Source organism: Brachionichthys hirsutus, chromosome 13, assembly GCF_040956055.1.
Source record: "Brachionichthys hirsutus isolate HB-005 chromosome 13, CSIRO-AGI_Bhir_v1, whole genome shotgun sequence".
In the NCBI taxonomy this organism is placed as follows: Eukaryota; Metazoa; Chordata; class Actinopteri; order Lophiiformes; family Brachionichthyidae; genus Brachionichthys; species Brachionichthys hirsutus.
The window spans coordinates 1,786,969-1,808,328 of record NC_090909.1 but is presented as its reverse complement, the minus strand read 5'-3'; the positions used below and the strand labels follow the sequence as shown (position 1 = coordinate 1,808,328).

Here is a 21,360-nt window from a genome sequence, read left to right as displayed (position 1 = left end):
TATACCTGCAAGCGCTAAAAAAGGATTCCAGGCCGACATCAGCATCCCTCTCATCCCGGCTCCACCGGTGCCTTTAGCGGGTCGAGCGCCGTCGATGTTTAACGTTCACGTCGGTGCTCGGCGTGGACGATACGGAACGGCTTATGCATAGAAAATGTTCCTGAACACCTTCCCAGCTGGCAGCGGCTCACGCTGCTGCTGCTCTTACCGTGGGAGGAGGTGCAGCAGGGTTAGCCGCTCGCTGGCGAACTCCGTGCCAGATGGGCTCTTTGGCATCGCCGTGTGAAGCGAGCCCGCGGCCGAAGGTCCTCCACCGGACCGACTGGAGTGCGATGAAGAGGAGTGGAGGTCGTTGCCCATTGTGTGTGTTCTGCTAACGCTGCCAGTCAGCTCAGGCCCAGTCCGGCGTGCGGGCCTACAGAACCTGACTCCGGGGTTGACGTCGCCAACGCGCCGTTGGACGGCAGCACAAAAAGGACGCTGGCTGTTGTAGTCCGATAGAATTGAACGCGCAACGTCGAGTAAAGTAGCGATGGCGGACCCGAGGAAGACGAGCCTCCTCGGTTTCAGTCCAACTGCAGCTGATTTAAACTTTTTCTTCCCGTTAAATCCAATTTATTCCTTTGATCTTTCGCCCCCCCCACCGCTTTCGGTTGTTAATCATATTTACCCCCCCCCAAAAAACCTTCAACCTAAGAATCACAGTCTCCAGCTGAGAGACTCCCGAGTACGCTAACGCCGAGACGGATAAAACTCATTTGGAATAAATTCCCGTTCGTGTGAATCCTAATTTATGTGCTTCATGTCAAACACTAATATTTGCCTTCCCACCTTGTGTGTCGGGGGGGGGGGGGGGGGGGGGCATATGAAGCAAATGAAGCTTACCGGATGACCTGGATGTCCTTGCTGAGCACACGAGAAAGGAACGGCAACATCAAGCCGGCCGTGCGGCCGATGGATTCTGGCGTGTGCGTGTTAAAGTAAAACGGCACGCATGTGGTTGTTCATGCTTAAGCTAGAATGCTACAAATAAAGAACATTCCCCTTTAAGACGACCGAGCCCGATCCGACATCAATCTCAGAGCCGTCCAGCCGCTGTTGAGGGGAGAAGAAAGTAATAGCCGTTTAAACCGCTAGCATTTAGCCTCGCACAGCACAAACGCTGCCAACTGGCCCGCCGCCCTCACGCCGCTGGCGCTCGGGGCTTTTAAAGGTGCCGCCCCGATGCCTAAATGGCTTCACCTGCCGGTGCGCTCCTCAGCAGGAGGAGAGGAGGTGCACCCTGCTGGGGTAAAGGAGCACAAATGCATGTCGGCCCACGGCAGACAGGATATGCACCGATTAAACGCTCCGCGGGCGCCGCGGAACAGATTCCACATCCGCATGCACCAAAAACAAAAAATATACAACATAAAAACATGAAATACAGTTTAGTTTGAGCAACTGTTTGGTGTCGCTTTGGTCCGGAACCACGCGGGTTTGCTACATGAGCGGTACCAGATGCAGCAGATGCACCATGAGGAGGAGTTTGAATTGATAAGTGGTCGCCAAAGGAAAAGAAAACACACGCACGCACGCACACACACACACACACACACACACAAAATGCTCAGACACACTCCCAGGTCCCTCGGCTTGACATAATAACTGATATGCTGGGTCACGTCCAGGAGACACTCCAAGTGTGTGTTTGTGTGAGAGAACAAGTAGAGGACATGCAGCCTGGAGCCATGAATTCCAATAGGTTTGTACCCCAAGGATGCACGCACACACACACACACGCACACACACACACACACACCTAAAGCCGCATACAAAGTAATCTGAACCATCAGACTAACACATAGCTTCACATAGCTGGAAACTAAATTATGTTTTATTCACAACAATGCAAGAACCGGGTGGAAATGCTAATGTGGAACTTTGACACCTTTCGGTTCATGTGTGCTTGGAGACGGATTGATTTATTCCTTTACTTCTACTCTTTGCGTCAAACCAGAGAGGCCGAAACATCCAGAAAGGAAAATGCGTCACGTTTTGTTTATTGATTGCCTTACCGGATCACACAATCGAGACGCCCGGGAGGGTTAGCATGCTATCGACTCAAGCACACGCCTGGCACAGACACGCACGTGTCACTCAAATGCATGCAGAGTTTAAAAGTGAGTTAAATCCATGCTGGATCTCACTGTAATCTTGTGATTGCTGTGTTTTTATTCCAATTCGCTCAGCCCCCCCGCCCCCCAGTTTGCCGTTAGCGGCGCCTCCAGCTGTATGCCTTTTGATTTTAATAGGGCGTGCAAAAAAAAAGCCAAGTTCTAAGCAATTTCAGGCAAAGTGAAGTGCGTATTAGTTTCACAGCGCGAATTGTTCTAATTTATGTTGGGGTTTAGTTTTTTTTGCAGTGCGTCTGTCTCCGTGTTGCTTAAAGCTCAGAACCAGAACCCCCCCCCCACCGCTGCTGATCTTCACCAACCCGTTCAGGAGCCCTGAGGTTTGGAGTTTGACCTCTGCTGCACAGAGAACTCGCTCCGCCCTTTGCTTTTTGTCTCTGCAGGAAACAAATCGATGGTATTTTCTCATCAGCCGTCCGAACAGAAACGCTTATTTGAATAAACGATGTCGTCCACGCCGGCCGGGGCTTCATCAGCTCTAAATTTCAGAGTAATCTGATCCAGATTCGCTCAGGATGAGGTGAAGGTTTTAGGATTTCACACCTGAGGTCGCACACAAAGAAACTTCAGCCCGGCGAGCGTGCATCAAAACAACTAAAGCTTGGAGGACTTCATCTTGCAGCCGGCGCGCCCACTCGCCGGTCCAAAATACCTCGACGAGCTACCTTTCTATTGTTCGACTCTGAGCAGGATTACGCCACAAATCCTCCATTCCCGCCCGCCAGGGAAAGGCCTTCAGATATCAAACGCACCCTTTAAACCGTTGTGAAGTAACATCACAATCGCCTCTGCAAAAGTGACAGAACTAGAGCAAAACTTCGAAGCAGAGATGAGACAGTTAATCTTTATTTTGTACGGCTATAAAACAGCGGATCAAAAAAAAAACGAGGAGGAGGAGAAAGGGAGTTCGTTTTTGGCTCCGTTATTGGGGATTAATTGACTTCATCCTCCTCGAACGTCTCTCAAACTGTCCTATTGAATGATAACCGGCCAAATGCGTTACCGGTCCTCGCTCCTCTGCCGGCTTTGTCTCGGGATGTAAGAGGTAGAACTTTAACTGCAGCGGGTCCAGCTGACCTTTCAGGAGGAGACCGCCGCCATCCATCTGCTCCATCCTGAATTTAATCCCGTCTCTCTCCTTCCGATCATCCATTCTCTCCTAAGCGTATCTATATGGAATAAAGCCTTTGGTGTCATCGCACCCTCTCCTGCACCTCCATTACATCTCCTTCACACTTTCCTTTTTCGTTTCTTTTTCTTTCCGGGCTTTCCTTTCCTTACATTTTCTTATCGCTTCAGCTTCAACAACCCAAAACAAATCCCAGAATGGAATAATCTTAACATCTGTCCTGCTCTATATCGTGTATTTCCTGATATATAAATAATATATGGCCTCCACCGTCGTGTTTAGCAGTCATGAACTTGAACCAAGTGATCCGGGGTCCGTCTCAAGGACCGTTTCACGTGACGCATGGCTGTTGATGGACACCCTGTGGCCTCTCGTGTGAGCCGATCGGTGACCTTTGAGTAATTGGATGCTACCTCAAACCACCGGATCACTCGTAACGCTCCCCACCCCCCCACCCCCATCTCCTCCCCTCTCATCACCTTTAATACCAATGGAACCGTTGGCACAGTTCATTTCAAGCATCTAAAGGACTTGTTGCCGGGGCTCCTCGAGCTACGGCTACGCTCCTGCTCGCTCATTTAAAATGAATAAAAGGGCCTAAATTAAGTCGTCTATTTCATTCAGGCAGCAAAGAAGGGCGCTGCCGAGTGATAATTGGCTCCATTACGTCTAACGTCTCAACGTTAGACGGTTGACACTGCTGTCCATCAGTGGCCCCTGCTTCCTTTTGTCTCCAGCTGTTCCTTTTCGCCCCCCCCCCCCTCTAGATAATTCCCATAAATCCCTCACACAGGTCTTTCTGACAGCGGGTGTCAAATCACTGCTCAACAATGAGAATCTCCCTCTCTTTGTGATTTCCTTTTTTATTTCAGGTCGGAGTATTTGGATCTGTGAAACAGCACGACTCCTTCAATTGTGAGTGGGGGGGGGGGGGGGGTGCACCCCCACCCCGAAGACAAGGTGCGTCGTCTATAAAGCGCCGATCCGAGGAGCAAGACAAATGATTCTCCTCCTTTTACAGCGAGGAGGCAGCGGCCGGGGTTTTCTAGGCTTAGCAAAATGACGTTTATAAAGAGATTAGATAAATTATTGAGATTCTTTGTGCAAATAGGATGTTTTTCTTTTGCTCCGCAGCGGTCCAATCCTCCGTCTGACCCGCATGTCGTCAAACTCCATGCAAAACAACAAAACAAAACGCGGCCGCCATTGTCCTCCTCAGAAGCGTTGCTGTTTAGTCAAGACCGAACTCGACTTCAGAGAGGACAGAGACGTGATCCTTTCACCCGCCTCGCTCTCATCTGATTTAGGTTTTCTAAGCGTGACCTCATTGTTCACTTCGTTAAACTGAAAGCCGGAAATGTCGACTCCACCCATTCCAAACGCAGAAACGCCCGCGTGGGCCGCATCCTTGGGCACGCGCACACACTCCACAGAGCCCCTTATTCATTAGGCACAGCTGGCGACAGCTTCTGGGTTGGTGTTGGATTTACAGCTTAAAAAGCACCCTGCGTGTGTGTGTGTGTGTGTGAGAGCGTGCACGTGAGTGTGTGCGTGTGTCCTCTGATAGCGCAGAGAGGGACGAGGTAGTGAAAAGAGGAAATGAGATGGAGATAAATAACCATTTTAGAAGATTCCTCCTTTCCTGCCGGCAGTGTGTGTGTGTGCGCGTGTGTGTGTGTAGGTGTGTGTGTGCGTGCATGTGTGTGTGTGTGTGATGAAAGAGCGAGAACGGTAGAGTGACAGTGAAAGAGAATCAGGGCAAGCAGTAGATTCAGTCCATCTCGCTAAAAGATAGCTGCACACCACAGTCCATAAGCACTTTATTAAAGGTAACAAAATACCACACACACACACACACACACACACACACGTGCACGGGCAGCTGAGTGCAGTGGATTGCATCCAAATCGCCACTATCTGGAAGTAATGGGGACGGCTTGCTGGGGGCCAAGTCGGCTTGGCCCGTTAAAACGCGGACGCCACATCGGTACGTCGCTCCAGCGTGGGATTGCTGTCGGACCCGCCGGAACCGCTTCAGACTTCAGATTTATGTTTTCCTCATGTGAACCAGAACACTCTGGAAAATCAAAAAAATCCACTCGCCTCTCACCGATTCCCCATCTTTCTCACCTGTCCCCTTCACACCTCCCACTTTTTTCATTTTTTTTCTCTCTTTTGAATCCCTCCCCCTCTCTCTCTTACCGTTTCTGTCTCGCCCCGCCGGCCTCAGATGTGGTTTATTGATTTTTGCAAACAGCGCGCAGACGCGCAGCCGGTGCACACGTCTCCACGCGGAGGGCTTGACGCACACATGCAGTTTAGCCCACGCAAACGTGACGGTGAGCACATCAAGCGCACCCACAAGCAGCGCGTCCAGTATGACGACGAGGCCGGCATGAGAAACACCGGCTTTCTGATGAGGGAGACGCAGCGAGAGAAAATGAGCCTGTAGATGGCAGAAGAGGGCTTCAAGGGTGTGTGTGTGTGAGAGAGAGCACACACACACACACACACACACGCGCGCGCATGCTTTAAAGTGTGTCCGTTTTCCTTTGAAACTTGGTTTTGGATGCAAAGATTTCCTTTATGCAGTGTCTGGAATGATCCGGCTGAGACTGACTGTGTGCGTTCGCGCCTCGTACTTTATTGATTCGCATTTTAATTATCTGATAAAGGCAAACAATATTAAGAAAATAAATGTTTTAAAAAAAAAGGTTGATTCATTATCCTCATATTCAGCAGTGACCTTGCGCTCTATTATTCAAAGCGGTGGCATTAAAACAAAAACGCCACAGCGTCCAGGTCTCTGAACTCCGAGGACTCGCCGTCAGCTCGAGTCCAAACTTTGTCCAATTGAAAACCTCGAAGGTGAATCTTTACCGTGGAGCCGGAAACGAACGGCTTCCTTCAAAGGGGACATTTCCATGTTTCTACGCGACTCATTTGGTGGGTTTGGGTCATTATCAACTCAAAAACAGCTCGATAAAGCAGCCAGTCAAGCCTGCGTAGTTAGCAAAGTGGAAAATGCAAAATGTAGCCATTTTTTTTTATTGTGCGCTAAAAACGTCGCCTCACAGTTTACCGTAATTGCTGAACTATTATGCGCACCTGTGAAAAAGCCGCACCCACTGAATTAAAAAATATATATATTTTGTACTAAAATAAGCCGCACATATTCGTAAGCCGCAAGTGCATTGAGACAAATGATATTTAACGGAACACGGCTCGTAACGATATCCGCAGCAGGTCTCCAAGGTGAACAGCCTCTGGCATGTTAGAATAAGGGAAGTCGGCAAATCAGATCCGTAACTTCGGGATAAGGATTGGCTCTAAGGGCTGGGTCGGTCGGGCTGAGGTGCGAAGCGGGGCTGGGCTCGAGCCGCGGCTGGGGGAGCAGTCGCCCCGTCGCCCTCCCCTCTCCGCCCGTCGGAGGCTGCGCGGCGCGCGCGCCCGCCTGGCGGGGTTTCCCCGTCCCCTTGCCCCCGTGCCCCTCATCCTCCGTCCGCGCGAGCGCGGTGCGGCGCCTTCGCCGGCGTCCGTCCGCGCGAGCGTGGTGCGGCAGGGGTGGGGACGCCCGGGAGGTCGAGGGGGTGGGTTCCTTCCCCGCTACGCGGCGCGTCCGACGCCGCGTAGCGGATGGCGGACAGGCGGCGGGGACCGGGTACGGCGGTCCAGCGGCGGCGACTCTGGACGAGCGCCGGGCCCTTCTCGCAGATCTCCCCAGCTACGCGCAAGCGGGGCTTTCCCTCCGGGCGGGCGGGCGTTAATTTTGTAACGAAAATAAATAGTCTTTAACGAAACACGGCTCGTAAAGAAAGTGGGAAAATATACGTAAATTTGCCGCGTCGTTGCATAAACCGCAAGGTTCAAAATATTGGAAAAAAGTAGCGGCTTGTACACCGAGAATTACGGTACCATGCTAGCGTGCGGGTTTAAGGCGTTTCCGACAGAGCTGTTTGAGACAGAAAAGAGGGACGCTGTCCTGCAGCATGTTTGAGACAGAAAAGAGGGACGCTGTCCTGCAGCATCTGTTTGAGACAGAAAAGAGGGACGCTGTCCTGCAGCATCTGTTTGAGACAGAAAAGAGGGACGCTGTCCTGCAGCATCTGTTTGAGACAGAAGAGAGGGACGCTGTCCTGCAGCATCAAGTTCAGGACCCGGCTCAGAAACCAGGCCGTGGAGGAACATCCTAAATGTTACTTACATTATTAATGCGCTAATCATTATTTGTTGTTGTTCTAAGCACCCCCCCCCCCCCCCCCAGCGTGTCGATGCCCCCGTGGGCGTGGCCTACCGGTGAAGCCTAAGCCGACACAAGTATTGGCTTAGAAATCAATTAGAGGCCGTCAAGAACTGAACAATGTCGCTTCCACTCGATACACTCCGGTCCCATCCTGCGCTCCCAAAGACTTCCTCCGCATTGATTTCACTTCAGAGGACAGGTGGACTGAGGGACGATGGAGGAAGTCGTGATTGGTTAGTCCCTGGGAGAAGCTAACGGCCTTCCAGTCGCTCTCCCAACATCTGCATTCAGGAGGAATCCGGGATCCGGCAATTTCTCTCCACTTTTCAAATCCAATTTTGACCTGAAATCAAAGCTTTTCTACGTCTCGTACTCAGATCGACCCGGGATGCTCCTCAGCAGGGGGGGGGGGGGGGGGGGATAGGCGTCTCTTCTGCCTTTTCACGAGGGATCGTCTTCAGGAGGAACTAAAGGAGGACTGTTGGGTAAGGAAATGAAAAGGAACGAGTGATGATGATGATGATGATGAGAAAAAGAAGTCAGTTGGAGGGTGATTAATGTCTCCTCTTTCAGGAGGGGTAAATACGCCCGGGTGGCTGTGAGAGGAAGAAGGAGAAGAGGAGGAGGAGGAGGAGGAGGAGGAGGAGGAGGAGAAGGAGGAGGAGAAGGAGGGAGGTTTGACAGATGAGTCTGGAGACGGGAGGAAAAGGAGGGTCATCCGGCCAGAGAAGAATCACAGGACAGAGATCCCTTCTCCATTTCTGAGACGTCGAGAGAAGGAGAAGCAGAAGAAAAGCGGAGGAGGAAGAGGAGGAGGAGGAGGAGGGTTCAGAAAGACGCGTGAAGAGGAGGACAGGAGGCGCACACCGCTCCAAAACAGCGCGGGAGGAGCGCCTCGAGAAAGAGGGAGATCTCATGCTGAGGGGAGCAGCCCGGAGGAAGTGTGGCTTTGCAGCTCTCTCTCTCTCTCTCTCTCTCTCTCTCTCTTTCTCCGGTTTCTCCAGCGGGACGGAATAGAGAGACATTAACGGACAAGTCTCACGGAGACCGGGGGACAAGCTGCGCCTCCTCGCTCCTCTCTGGATGTGGACTCGGGTCGTTTTGGGATATCTCTAGTCTGTGTTAGGAGGAGGACGCAGAGAAAACGCAGCTCCTCTCTCTCTCTCTCTCTCTCTCTCTCTCTCTCTCCATCACCCCCCCTCCGGTTCCTGGATGTGAAGCAGCATGCGGCCCGGTGCGCGCTCAGAGGGCTCGCGCTCGGCTCGCGGAAGATGCGCCGACGCTGATCATTTCACGCACAGTGGCACGGAACCGTGTCTCGCGCACCCCTCGTCGGCAAAGAGGAGGATGAAGAGGGGGACGGCGGAGGGGAGGAAGAGGGGGACGGACGGAGCAATGACGGTGATGCGCTGTTTTCTGTGGACTCTAGTTCTCTGCTCGCTCTTCTCGCGCGCACAAGGTAAGGGGATGCGACACGCGCACTCACACACGCACGCCTCGCACTGTGCGTTCACACGCAGTGACATAAATGCCCTCGCTCACGCACGCGCGTGCTTTTTTGTGGGGTATGACTGGACTTTTTCCCACGACTGCAGTCAAAAAGAAAGATGTTGCTTCTCCTCCCGTCTTTCGGCGCGTGTGCGTGTGTGCGCGTGCGTGGGGTGTCATGTCTGTGAAGTCTTTCTGGGTGTGTGTGTGTGTGTGTGTGTGAGAGAAGTGCGTGGGTGCGCGTGCGTGCGTGGGGTGTCATGTCTGAAGTGTTTCTGGGGTGTGTGTGTGTGTGTGTGTGTGTGAGAGAGAGAGTGAGACAAGTGCGTGTGCGCGCGTGCGTGCGTGCCTGGATGTATGGAGCGTTGCGGAGGAGAACGGAGAAATAGAAATTGGCTTCCAGGGAGGATGAAGGGAGAGAGAGAGAGAGAGAGAGAGAGAGGAGAGAGGGATGGGACCGGCAACAGCCTCTTTTCTTATTTTATGCTTGCATCACCCCCCCCCCCCCCCCCCCCCCCCCCCCCCCCTCCCTCTCTTTCTCTCTCCCTCTCTTTCTCTCTCCCTCCTCATCCTCCTCTTCAATACAGCCATTGAGCTGGTAGCCAATAAATATTCTTGCGGTAGCTCTTGGGCTGTGGCAGTGAACGTGAGCTGCTTATACCAGAGTGTGTGTGTGTGTGTGTGTGCGTGTGAGTGTGTGTGTGCGTGCGTGCGTGCGTGCGCGTTGTTTATAGCGATGAAGCCCGAGCCTTGCGCTGCATTTTATTCCTAAATTCTTATCTCTCTGCCGATGTATTCATTCTCTGCCAGTCAAAAACATGCCGTATAATTTAATGGGGGTGCCCCCCCCCGTCCCCCGTCCCCCACACACACCTTCTCCATCCCTCCCCCCTTTCCTCCCTCCTTCAGTTTGGATAGATATAAAACGTTAAGACATTCACAGCCCGCTCTCGTCCTCAACGCTCACGCAAACTCGCCCTGCGTCAGGTGAGGCTCCGGTTGTGTGGAAAACTGGCCATCCTTTAATCGAACCTTGAGAGGAGGAGCGAGAATGGAGGAGGAGGAGGAGGAGGAGGAGACGAAGAAGGGGAGTAAAGTTGGTCTGCAAAGTTCAACCCAGAAAGATTTAGTCAGAAAAGTTAGGTTTGAACTTTTGCAAGTAGGAAAAGGAAAACCGCTCTGGAGGCTACCGATAAACAGTTGCCATGGTTACAGCAAAGCCACGATCCCCCGATGAAGGAGAAACACTCCGGAACGCCGTGATGAAACAAATCGACTCCGGGGACATCCAGGCGGTCGGATTTGCACCATCACAGACTCGCAGGGCTGGAATTTCAGTCTCTTTTTGAGGTTTGCTGTGACAAGATCAGAGGGAACATTTGAACCTGGTGGGGGGGGGGTTCTCCACGCCTGCCTCGCCGGAGGGAGGCGGAGGGAGGCCCCCATGGTCTCCAGGTTCCGAGGTGACTGAGGAATAGTCAGAGGCAGATTCTCTTTCGCATCGACGCTGGCGCAGCGAGGGAAAAGAAACGGCTTCCAGCCAGACGCCGCCGTTCCTCTCCCGGAAGGAGGGATTCAAGGTGGGCCGGAGGTCTGGACGCCTCCTCCGGACCCGCCTCCTCCGGACCCCCTCCTCCGGGCCCGCCTCCTGTTGCTCCTGGTTGGATCTTTATTCCAAATGAAGCTCCCTCCCTCCCTTAATTGTCCACGGCTCTTCATCCTCATCCTCCCTCCTCCATCCGTTTCATCTCCTCCTCCCCGCTGCTCCGCTTAGCTTAACTCCACCTCCTTCTCCGCTCCCCTCCTTGCTCCTCTGTTTTTCCTCTCATCTACTCAGCACTTCTCCTCCTCCTCCTCCTCTTTGTCTGTCAGATTTGTCCCGTGACTCCAGAGGCTGAATTTGCTCGCCAAACATACTAAATGGCACGCACACGCACGTGAGAAGAAAGCCGTGCACATTTTCCAGCCTCCGGGCTGCGTGTCAGAATTAAAATGAGCCTCCACCTCTGAAAGGAAAGAGAAAAAAAGAGAACCTCTGCTTGAGATTCTGTCCGGCGCCATCTCAGAGAGGAAGCTCATGGATCACAGAGCCGACACCGATCAATCATCTGCGAGTAATGATTAATCCGACAGCCAGGTAATCCGTCTGCGGTGATCGGGGGGGGGGCTAACAGATTCTGCTGCCGGGGTTTCTCCAGAATGTGACCCAGTAATTATCCATGTGGCCAAAAACAGCCAATTTCATTTATATTGACGAGCCGTGGAAATGCAGCGCTTTGTTCTCGCAGCACGGATCAATCGGGATTCATCACTCATCCTTTCATAGCTTCGAGCAATTTAATGGCGGCCATCAGTGAGAGGTTGGAGTGGCTGTCAGGGAACACCGCCCCCCCCCCCCCCCCCCTCCCAGCCAGGTCTTGTAACCGATCGCCGGCCATCGGGGATTGATCGCCGTGGTCTCCAGCTCTGATGCGGATGATCAATCACCGATTGATGTCAAGCGTTAACATTGATCATTTTAACTCAAAACTCAAAAAGAGAGCGGCCGGGGTGGGAGGACCGTCACAGCCCCCTTGACTTCCGGTCCTCTCCTCCTCCATCCCGGGGTGACATCCAGGCCGACCGGATGATGCCTGATCGTTCAAACTACTTCCAATTGGAACGTTTCAGAAACCCTGTTAAATTGAAAGGTGGTTTTCCCGGCACCGATAGGAGCAAAGAGATTTGTCTCTCCGGGTATTTGTGCCAGCTGTTCCGGGGCCCGGCGGATCAATAACAACCTTTTTTTATGTAAAATTGCTGCTTTCCTCTGGAGAACTGGTGCAAATGTTGCAGACTGGTGTCACGAGTGCAATAAGCATGATCATAATCCATCATAATTAAGCACACAGTCACGCCCCCCCCCCGCCCCCCGCAGGAGCCATCAGCATCAGTGATAGCGCTGGAAAGGGACGACTCCAAGGAATGACGGAATTCCTGGGATTACCTCCCTGATGTCTCCGATGCGTTCAGCAACTAAATCTACATGAACATCTTAAATCAGGATGGGAGCGCCGGAAAAAGAGTCGGAATAAAGACCTGGCAAATTGGGAAAAGGAGCTGGAATGTGACTTTTGGGACGCGCCTAAAGATTACAGACATTTAGCAGGTCATTCTCTCACACGCACACACAAAATTAAGAAATTAACAAAGCCTGTGTGTGTGTGTGTGTGTGTTCTCATCCATGTGAACACACGGACATTGCGTTGGCTCATGTAGGATATAATCTAGGTCAAAGGTCAGATCCCCGGCGACGTCCAGAGTCTGTCCCTGTCAGATTGTCCTCGAGGACTCCGATACCCATAATGACCGTGGGTTTGTCTGGAGATAAATGCTGATTAGCAGCTGATTTGAGAGTCGCACAACGGAGTACAACGGCGGCGACAATAACCAGAGAGCACGTCTGATTGGACCGTGAAAAGGTTCATCCCAAATCACGCTGATGTCATGGCAACCAGAGACGAAGTCATGCCACTTTGAGTAAGTCTAGCGTGGCTCCTGCCGCTTCGCCTTCGATTCGTTCTCGTCTTTCTGCGGCTCCTCGTTCTTTAGATTCCCCGAAGCCAACAAACGGCTCCGAGGGCAGTGATAGCAGCGCTTCGGTAATTACACCCCCTAATTTGCGGGTCGCAGCGACGTGGTTAATCGGTAGGAAACGACTCCTGTGTAGCGTTCCGACGTTTTCTTACGGGATTAAGGAGCCTACCTAAAGTTTAACCCCGCCCCCTTTGAGTGAGCAGGGACTAGAAAATCCCACTTTATTCTCCAATATGTTTAAAAGCTCCAACTAGAACATCGGCACCTTTAATTAAACACGTCTATCTTTTATTGCGCCTTTACCCCGGGTCGGGTAATCGTGATTTCTAATGTCTCTTCACAGACGTATGAACGCTGTAGATTATGACGTGCAAATGGCGCTCCAGCAGTGCGCTAGTCTTTATTCGTGAATGCGATATAAATCATCGATTAATGACATCACTAATGATGAGCCGCCGCCGCTGAAAACGTCCAGAATATGATTTGTTCTAGTAATTTAACTCTCGTTAAGTCGTTTTTTTTTCCCAACCCGCACGATTCAAGATTCTCTCACGTTCTTTATCTTTGTGCGTTTAATACTCGCCGGTTCCTCGCTCTTCTTGTGATGTATCATTTCGCTCAGACGTGATTCATTTAATTTTCTTAATTTCGTTGGAACAATGCTGTTGCTATGGCGACAATACGATAATGAAAACGCTTCCGGCCGCTGCAGCAATGAAATACTGGCACAGACACAAAAACAAAATGCTTAAGATGCGACTAAAATACAGAAAGTTTTTTCCTGTCTTATACAATAAAAGTAATATTGCTGAGCCGTTCTTTGACGCCACCTTGCAGGATATTGGATGGCTTCAGAGGAAGCGCACATCAAACAGAGGCGCCACGCATCCACCTGCTGCTCTTGGCTCTGCTCGGCCGCCACGCAGAGCAGAGATGCTACGCTTTTAGCCTGTAGCCTGACCGCACGCCCTTCGCTTTGTCACTGCCCGGCGGCGGCGGCGGATCCCAAAGTGTCCGAAACCAAAACAAATAAAATACAGAGACACAGCTGAAGGCCTCGCCAGCAGCTTCTGGTGCCGCCGGCCCAAACCCGTCGGCGGATACTGCATCCGCTCATCTTCTCCGGGTGACATGCACCTCCCTCTCTTGGAGCCAAACCCAGATGGATTTGGGCGGCGACCGTCTTGCTGTGTCGCCCCAAATGCCATTGAATAATAAAAAGAAAAGCTTTGTGGAACCATAATGTTCCGTCTTGTGTTGATGCGTCTTATAAATGACGCCATTCCAACCCAGAACCAGCCTTAGTTGATGTGTTTGGGCCAACGCACCTGAGGCTCGCATGGCAGCACACACGCCGGCACGATATTTGCATAATGGCGGCGAATGGAAGTGCAGGCCTCGTTGTGATACTGAAGTACAACCACCGGCTCGACCCCTGCGTGAACCCGCCGCACGGCTCGACCCCTGTGTGAACCCGGCGCACACGCGTGTGAAGGCGATGCGATGAGTCGGCTCGACCCCTGCGTGAACCCGCCGCACACACGTGTGAATCCGGCCGCCGCCGGAGGAAATATCACTCCTCAACAGTTTCAATTATCGTCAATTAAGGATGAGAGCGACGCGATTAAAATTAATGTATTTGCGAAACCACGGTTTATAAAGTATTACAGTCGGCTTTATGAACGCAAAATAGTTTTTTTTTAAAATAATCCTCCTGTTTTTCCATCTAAAAATATAATCGTGTTTCTGGTGGAGGCGCGAAACACGGCGCCGGGTGGTTTGGGCTGTTTGGACCCGGTGTCTGATGACAGGTATGCCCATGTGACCCAATCCCACAGAAACATGGCTGTCAACAGATGTGACACACACACACACACACACACACATTCTCACCTGCGCATCACCTTGTGCGTGGCACTTGTGAGCATCGGATTGCGTTTTCGTACTAATTAGTTAATGCTCCCGTCGCCTCCTGCAGGTGATGCATCATGGGAGCCGGTCATTGCATGTGTTTCTGTGTGTGTGTGTGTGTGGGTGCGCGCGTGTGTGTCCTCGTTCCTAGAGAAGATTCATTTCCCCAGGAGGTTCTGTCAGGCTGTTTCAGCGTGCAGTCAGTACCGCTGGTACCCGGTTACTTAACATCTCTCTCTCTTCCAATCCTCTCCACGATTTTTCATTAAACTCCGACTGCGGTTTCACGTATAACTCGATGGATCCCAATGCAACGTCCTCCGGTTCATCCTGGGACAGCTTTGAAGAGGATAAGTGAAAGAGAACCGGTCCTTTGTAGTTGCCGGCGATATTGCTCCGGTAAGAGACAAGAGATTGCAAAGAAAGTCCCAAAGTCCTATTTCACGCCGTTATTTATTGTAAGTCTTCACTGAGATTCACTTTCATGCTCGGGTGGCCACCAGCGTTCCCCCCAAAAACAGGAAACCTCTGCAGGGCAGGCCGGGAAAGAGACTAAGGCAGGCTTAATCGAAGCTAAAGTGTTTGTGTGCCGCAAACACACACGTATAGAAGCCATAAAGAGCAGAAACAGAAAGGCGGAGAGCAAATGCAGGCAAAAAGGAGGTGAAGATGAATTTATCTGATGATAATAATAGCGTTTGTTTTTGAAGTCGCCGGCGAGTATAAATGCGCTTTAGTCTGGCGTGGACGGGAAACGGAGGGTTGCATTCTGGGACACGTCCCAGAGGTGAGGCCGCAGATGAAAACCCAGCAGGACGCCGCGGCGGACAGCGGTAAACGCTTCGATCTTTGACACCAGCCGTCTGCTTGTCACCCCCCCCCCACCCCCCGCCCGACCCTCACCTCCCTCGGGGTCGCCGGATCAGACGGAGAGCGGGTGCTTCGCAAGGCGACCGAATCTAATGCCACAACATGCATACTCCCATTCTGTCACCCCCCCCTGCGTTCGACGAATTAGACTCCCTGCAACAAATGTGCCACCTGTTTTACTGCGTCTTACATTTACAGTGAGCCCGGTAGAAAAAGAAAGCTGCAAGTAGCTGCTATTGATTGTTGTATCAGAGGATCCGTTATAAATACAGGAAGTCGTAGACGTACCACAATATGACGGCACTGATCTGTTGTTTTTTTTTGTCCGTTTACGACATTTTTACAGCGTATTTTTACGATTACATGGATTACAGATGCAACCGGCTAATCAATGACATCAATTTAAATAAAAAAAAATCTTTTTTCTTCCGTATAAACTTCGAATTGGACGCCAGGCTCCTGCCGACCGGTCCCGACACCAGGAGGGGAGAATTAATAATGCATGTGCGAATTTGAGTTGATGCAAATGTAACGAAAATTTGCCAAAATGTCGAGCAAGAATTTCATCACGCTTTTCTCCCCGCATAACTATAACAGGTTACGACTCCGAGTGACTTTTCGAACACTAAAAGCTGGAGGCAAGCTGCAAATGAGGGAGGCCAAAAAACATCTGTTGGATCTCCACGACTCACAGAGCAGGTCCAAAAACGCTTTCATTTGCTTCTGCACAACGCAGAAGACCAATTAATTGGGCTTGTCATCAAGGTTTGGTCACGATATCTCATGACGCTAAAGAAAAATGACATTATTGTTTGTAATTAGGAAAAAAAGGAGGCGATTCACGCTGGAATGTCGACTTGCATCACGCCAACGAAAACACAACCCGCCATGAGTTACAAAGAGGAGAGAAGGCGGCCTCCCGCCTCCTGGAGGCGCCGCCAGAATGAGCGACAGCTACGCTAGCAACAATGCAGCTGATGGAATAATGAGCGTTAATCGGAAGCTCTTGAACGGTGTGTGAACTTCACTTCGGAGGTGGCGCCCCCCCCCCCCCCCCCCCGAGCGGTTTCCAGACCGAGCTGTCACATCCAATTTTACACTGGGAGTGTGTGTGGTTTTATTTTTTGTGTGTTTGAAATGCTTTTTTTTGCCGCCGATATGCAGCCACTCGGCTTAATGCACCGTGATATGGCATCAACTGAGTGCGAGCTGCGGACCATCGCCGACCGAGACGCGGACTTCTGAGAAACGGTTTGGAAAACGGTTTTCATCATCGTGCCGGTAGTTTGCACGACGGAGGGAGGCGAGCGATTTCATTTAATGGCTCATGAACAAAACGTAATTTGGGCTTGTGATTGATAAACAGACTCCGCATAGGCATCAGCCGTCCGTCAGCTTATTTCAACAACCGTCACCATGGTGATCTGGATCAGCACCTAAAGGTTCTAGATTTTTCTTGGTATCTTTACACACCAACCATGACAAGAAAAAGTGAATCAGAGTTGATGTATGTTTTTAACTGATTTTTGAATCCATAAATGGGATTTAATGTTAAAATGTTATATTTTTTCCTGACCTCATTCTGGATCTGATCCAGAAGGCACTTATCATGATAGCTCTTATTTTGGTGAGTGAATTGAATGCACATTTTAATTCAATTCAATTCAATTTTATTTCTATAGCGCCAGATCACAACAGAAAGTTATCTCAAGGCACTTAAGGCAAGGGAAAGGGAGAGAGAGAGAGAGAGAGAGAGAGAGAGAGAGAGACTATAAATGCTAATGCTAGCAATAGGGACATCAGGATATGAGGGTTTTTTAAGTCTCCATTATAAATAAATGGGAAACTTAGGGATCAAAGTTAGACCAATTAGATTTCTTTTCATCAAAATCCATCCGGCAGTTTCCTGCTAACCATCAAACAAATGGCGCCCAAAACAGAACCTCTTTGGAGGAGGTAGTGATGATTTTAGTGTTGCCTTCCTCTGAACTATTTTTTTTTTTCGTATCCATCTCTTCAGTATTGTGAGATATGAACTTTTTTATTATCTTAAAGAAAAAAAAAAACATAATTTGCTTCCACTGTTGAACAATTGAGAAGTGCCAACATCTTCTGCGTGTTACAACAACCATGAAATGAATCCCATAAACGCCCCGCGTTGCCACGGAGAGTCAAACAGAGGGGCTTCTGTTTGCTCTGTGGTCGCTCTAGCTGTTCTCTCTCTCTCTAATCGTGACTGGATGGATGCAAATTGCACTCTGTCCCCTCGGGGCGAAGACCGAGCGAACCGAGGGAAATAGGTGCAGCAGGTAGTAAGTACAGATGTAACCACGGTGAAAACAGCGGGCGGCTCAAATGATAATCGAACTTCCTCCTCGCAGCTCGGCGGGCTTTCAGCAGCCTGCCAGGATCACAGCTGGACTCGTGCATGCGCGTAGGCAGCAGCAAGCAGGAGCACAAACACGCATGTAAAAGATCTCCCGCGGGAATCGCGTGTCTTCTGAATGTCTTTTTGGCAGTGGAACTCCAAATCGTCAATGATTATCATTGGTAATTACTCGGATCGCTGTGAGCTAATGCGTTCAAGAATCCCCAGGAATAATCAGTTTATTTTGATTATTTGAAGCATATTGTGTAGGAGGATTTATTTAACCGTGCAGAGCTGCATGAATTTTGTGTTGCGTGTTGCGGCACATGAAAGTCAAAGCAAGCGATTGATTGGTTAGAATGAAGCAGATATGGACGCGGATCCATACAGACCACTTGACTTATTTCGCAGCATCTCGAAATCAGAAGCACAACTGTTGTTTTCTTCAGGATTATGCTAATCCAGGACGCATCAGACGAGCAGGAATAAATGCAGGGTATGCTCTTTTTTTGAAAGCAACACTGCAGCAGACATTTGTATGTTTTAATTTGTTTTTTGGACTAAAACTACAATATTATTTGTTTGTTTTTCTACGTATCACTTTAAAGAAAAATGACTAAAAGTAACCGAGTGGTGCTACTTGTCACTGCGTCACACACACACACGGTTTAGTATTGATTTCCTCTAAAAGTGTGTGTTTGTGTGTCAGTCAGGTGGTTTGTCTTTCTGAGAGAGGTAGAAAATCTCCCTGTAATTACAATCTGAACAGCCCTGACATTTTACCAAGGTGTGTGTGTGTGTGTGTCTGTGCTGAAGGCCTTTTGTCTTCGGGGGCTGAAACAGCTGGGTGCTCCTTGCTAATTAACGAGGAACCTCATAATTACCGTTAACTGGACTGCTATAGCTGTCGGAGAGAGAGAGAGAGAGAGAGAGAGAGAGAGAGAGAGAGAGAGAGAGAGAAAGAGAGAGAGTACTAAATAGCCTACTACAAGAGAATGAAAGATGATGGAGGGGCGTTAGAACAAACTAAATATGCGACAAGGAAGAACAAAACCATCAAGCCAACAAAGAAAAAAAAGAAAAAAGAATTGATGGAAAAATGCGAAATTGATGCTTGAAAAGTTTTGCAATTCAAGGTGGTTGGATCAAGAAATTAGAAATGCAGCTGTGGAAATAAAATAAAGACTTTTTTGTTAATTTGGTTTTAGTCTAAAAGTCCCATGGTCGTCGTCATGGTGACGTATGGAGATCTGGCAACACGATGCTGCCCCCGAATTCGGGTTAAAGTGCCGAGCGAGGTTGCGAACGCACCGTCGGGCCGGATAGATTCTAGAAAGGCGAGCAGGAATCCACGTCCGACAGAGAAAGTGTTCGTAAAGTACGGCGACGGCGGTTCTTCGGGGGCTCAATCAGAAAACCTGTCTGCAAACTGTGACGGACGGAAGCGAGGACACAGATCAGGAAATGAACCATTGAAACGTTCCACAGCTGTCTTTGGCAGCATAATGAACACGATAGCCCGTTAGAGGAGCAGCTCTTTCAGGCCCTTTTATTCCTCATTTTAGCGATTAACCCGTGTAGAAAAAAAAGAAAACGCTGTGACTCATGGAAGTGGTTTCATCTCCACGTCCTCGTGTTCGAGTGTCATCGAGCACTCGACTCTTGACATGACCGGTGCTGGCAGGTGTGAGAGGTGGCAGAAAGGTGTTACAGAAACGTTAGCGTCGAAACACGACAGAAAGCAGCCGATCAATAAGCAGTTATTGTATCCGATTCCGCTTAAAAGTTGAGCTTATCCGGGACGTTTCAGATAATCATTTTAATTTGATTCATTTTTTTAAATTGAATTTTCCCAAATTAGGCTCGGACACAATTTCATCATAGCCTATAAATAGGGTCAAAACACTTCCTGATCAATGAGATTAATGATCCAAAGGAAACGTAGATTTCCCACAGTTATTGATTCTTGATTGCCGACTTGCGTTCCCCCTTTTCACGCCATTATTCCCACCCCGTCGTGTGTGACTGCGTCTGCCGGTAATTCCTCACCCAGAACAACTTCATTCCCGTTGCAGGATTGCAGCTGTTTAATTGTTCCTTAAGCCGAGTTTTACGCACTCGATAAAAGGCTAAATGAAAAGCAAAACTCTTCGTCTTTATGCGAATTGGACGGCGCGCCGTCGCAAGAGAGTTGGGAAAACTGCTGAATTAAAATGGTTCCAAAATGAAACAAAGCCGTCTGGGAGGTGCACAATCATTAATGATGAATGGGATCTGCTGCTCTTTCAAAATACAAATCTGACAAAGGAGCCTGTACAAGCGGGAAACAACGGAAACCTGTTATTCTCCATAAGGCGACGCCGCCGTTTCCCTGTTTGAGATGTAAAAATGCTTTATTGAGAACGTTAAAGGCATCAAAGAAGCTGTCGGCTGTTAGATTTATCTTAAACACGCCGTTGCTGCTATTCTAAGGGAGAAAAAGGAATCTCCTGTGATTTATAACCAAATTCGAAGGGGTGGGTGGGTGGTGGGGGGGGGGGGGGGGCTTATTCCTGCGTGGTTCGCTCTGGATGAGTCGCCAGGTCATCGCAGGACCGCATAGAAAGACCAATAACTAATCACACCAACATTCATTCATATAGTCGATGTTAAATTGTGGGGAGAGGGCGCCGGAGAACCTGGAAGGAACCCATGGACACGGGAAGGACACGCAAACCCGAGATGTCTAGGGCTTGTATCCCATTTAAAAGTTCTCCCAACAAGGAAGAGTCTCGGTTACTTCCTGGAGTCTATTTAAAGCCGTGGTATGCCTTATCGCTGTGACTCATCGTTTCCATATCCACATATTGCAGTCAATTCTCCATGGATGTTGTGATCGAGTCTCAGGAGTCGATCCGTTATTCTCTGTCTGCGGAGGAGCTGGAGGATTTGCGTCAGGATGACATCATCACTACAGTCAACCCCTTTGTGAGCTCCGGTGCCTGTCACTAGTTATTTCGTGATGAAATGTTGTAATTTACCTTCATGGAGTACCTTCGTTCCCTTTACCGTCTCCATCTACTGCCACTTCCCTCGGCGACTGCCTACACGGAAAGCCCCTCAACCGTCCCCGGACAACAGACCCGGACTTCTTCGATCCTTCCGAGGCGGTATGCGTGTCGGTGGAGACGGGAAGGGGTTCTCTTCCCAGTGGCCAGGGTGTGGAATCAGATTCATCACCACTGCACCTTGCCTGTTCCGTACATCATGGATGCCTGTGCAACGTTATTCAATGACGAGGGACAATATTAAATCCAGAAAGAATGAAGAACCCCAAGTGGAGGTCTGGAACTCTGGAACAAGAGACTGATCATTTGACAATCTGCATTCCCGCCTTTATCTATGGTCAAGAGTTTTAGAGTAGAACCCCTTAACCACAAAACGGTTTTAGAGAGGCAAGATAGTAAATTCATATTTTAGGCTACATTTTCTTTAACAACCGCCTCTTATCACGCTCACCCCCAAAAACAACAAGTTCTAAAAGACCATCCCGCAATTTAAAAAGCCCGTTTCTCCTAAGCACTTTCACAGGCCTCCGGCGAGCAGGAACATTGGGTCATCA

The 21,360-nt window shown here is 50.0% G+C and overlaps 1 protein-coding gene across 1 annotated transcript in view; it reads left to right on the top strand.

Moving 5' to 3' along the window:
* Positions 1-8,770: 8,770 nt before the first annotated feature.
* Positions 8,771-21,360, top strand: part of LOC137903138 (CUB and sushi domain-containing protein 3-like) — a 180,189-nt gene continuing 167,599 nt past the window's right edge. Inside the window, 1 exon segment of the mRNA XM_068747273.1 lies at positions 8,771-9,005. Within this exon segment, the coding sequence (XP_068603374.1) occupies positions 8,771-9,005 (235 nt within the window).